The 2,345-nt window shown below is 36.9% G+C and overlaps 1 protein-coding gene across 2 annotated transcripts in view; it reads right to left on the bottom strand.

The window, feature by feature from the left end:
* The window catches only part of LOC106530602 (NHL repeat-containing protein 3), a 7,297-nt gene that overhangs the window by 2,242 nt on the left and 2,710 nt on the right, over nucleotides 1-2,345 (bottom strand). The window contains exon 2 of one of the 2 annotated variants that reach the window (XM_014026254.1): nucleotides 608-774. In XM_014026254.1, the coding sequence (XP_013881708.1) occupies nucleotides 608-774 (167 nt within the window). Of the gene's footprint in view, nucleotides 1-607; nucleotides 811-2,345 lie in introns of both variants that reach the window. The other variant, XM_014026253.1, reaches the window with a different exon arrangement.

Genomic DNA, 2,345 nt, shown 5'->3' on the forward strand with positions numbered 1-2,345 from the left:
TAAAATATATGAAAGTTTAATGTTTATCAGTACATTACAGAAAATAATGAACTTTATCACAATATGCTAATTTTTTGAGAAGGACCTGTAGATGTACATTGGTCGGGTTGGGTAATATTGGCAAAAAAAATCACCATTAATTGTGGTATTTAGCCAATAACGATTAATTTGACGATTAATCCCCTGGAGTCCCTGGACACACTTATGTCCTGGTCTCATGACAAATTTAGAGGGAAAAATTTGCTCTTCATATAAATCTGTTCCAAGTTGTGTCAGAATTACAGACTTCAGGCGATACATCAAATTTTAATTTGTGTTGATAGATAAATAAAATACATAACTTTTTTAAAATGTCCGTCATATTTGAAGCAGAGGAGCACCAGTCAGTCTGCCTGGTGGCATTAATCATATTAATCGTCAAGTGCCAAAAAATAATCGATTGTGTTTCTGACGATTAATCGCACACGATACGATTATGCCCAACCCTAATATACATCCAGTGATTTAGAGTTTCATCTGTCCGGCGGTTTGTGAAATATTTTGCTAACATGACACACACACACACTTGAGTAAAAAGATCAAGTGAAAGCCCATCAGAATCAGTCACCTGCAGCAGCTTCCCTGATGATGAGTACTGTTTGATACAGTGACCATAAGGACCGTTGCCCACATCTGTGATCCACACGCTGGGACTGTCTGATGCTGCGTCTCCTACAAACATCCCATGAGGCATCTCCAGACTGGTTGTGTTCCAAGACATGAGGAAATCTCCATCTGTGGAGAACACCAGCACCTTCGGCACATTATCGCCTAAACGAAGGAGGAGGTCAAAAGGTAAGTATATTTGTAAGAAAGAAGGGAAAAAAATCCATTTTTAAAGCAAACTTTTGTCTAGAAATAAGACCACTATACTCTGGATGAAGACCCTGCTGCAATGTAAGAAATCAGCCAGAACACAAGCAGTCTTTGTAAGGGTTTTAGGGGAGTAAAAAAATTATGAGATTAGATTTGAGACAATAATATTGAGGAAAACTCTTAGATGTTCAAACAAAAATTAAGAATTTGATAAAAAAATAACATTGAAAAAATCTTTTCAAATGCAAAGCTTACAATCTGCAATCAAAATCTTAAAGCAATACTGTAAAGTCTTTGTCTTGTTTTTATTTGAAATATATATTTTTGTTATCAGTTTCCTCTGTTTCATTCTCAGTGATCAGAGTTTTGCTCTCGCTCCCAGCTTTGCGCTCCTTTGTGCTCCGTCATTTTTTACTTGAAATCCTCACAGACCATGTATGGAGGGGGGCGGGTCTTCTGAGACGTCTTTACCTATTGGACAGAGATTTCTTGAGTGACAGATCAGTGGCCTGGAGTGAGGTTATTTACTTCTGGTGTCATTTTGTCTCGGAAATCTCTCCAGAAAATGCATAAATGCTGATCATTTTCACGAAATTACAAAGAGTACGTTTAAAAATAATTAACTGCATTTACATGTTAGTTTATCGCTCAGTTTCAATTTACTATTCTGTAACTGTGTATAAAGGTAATAGCATCTGATTGGAAAGTATTTTGCTAAAAATATAGTGTTGTGCTTTTAACATCAGTACTAACTTGTAATAACTATAAATTTCTTCAATTATATTTTTAAAAAATAAGGATGATGCAGGTGTGTGCTGTCTGTCTGTAAGCAACAGCAGGACACTGGCAGAATCAGGACACAACATTTAACTGCTAAATAAAGGACAATTCAGACAGGTGGCAACTCTTCTCCAAACTGAACTTAATCAATAAATACAATTATTTAACCAGACAAGTCCCGTTGAGATCGCAGATCTCTTTTTCAGGGGAGGCCTAGGCCTGAAGGCAACCTATAAAAACACTGATCAACTTATTTCTTGACTAATCTCATATTTACAGAGCTGACAGGCAGAGGACGTGTGTATTAGCAAACTGTTGCTAAAGATGCTGCTAGCTAGCTAGCCTACTTTCCAATCCGATGCTATTACCTTTATACACAGTTACAGAATAGTAAATTGAAACTGAGCGATAAACTAACATGTAAATGCAGTTAATTATTTTTAAACGTACTCTTTGTAATTTCGTGAAAATGATGAGTATTTATACATTTTCTGGAGAGATTTCCGAGACAAAATGACACCAGAAGTAAATAACCTCACTCCAGGTCACAGATCTGTCACTCAAGAAATCTCTGTCCAATAGGTAAAGACGTCTCAGAAGACCCGCCCCCCTCCATACATGGTCTGTGAGGATTTCAAGTAAAAAATGACGGAGCAAAAAGGAGCGCAAAGCTGGGAGAGAGAGCAAAACTCTGATCACTGAGAATGAAA

Source organism: Austrofundulus limnaeus, unplaced genomic scaffold (assembly GCF_001266775.1).
Source record: "Austrofundulus limnaeus strain Quisiro unplaced genomic scaffold, Austrofundulus_limnaeus-1.0 Scaffold537, whole genome shotgun sequence".
Lineage (NCBI taxonomy): Eukaryota > Metazoa > Chordata > Actinopteri > Cyprinodontiformes > Rivulidae > Austrofundulus > Austrofundulus limnaeus.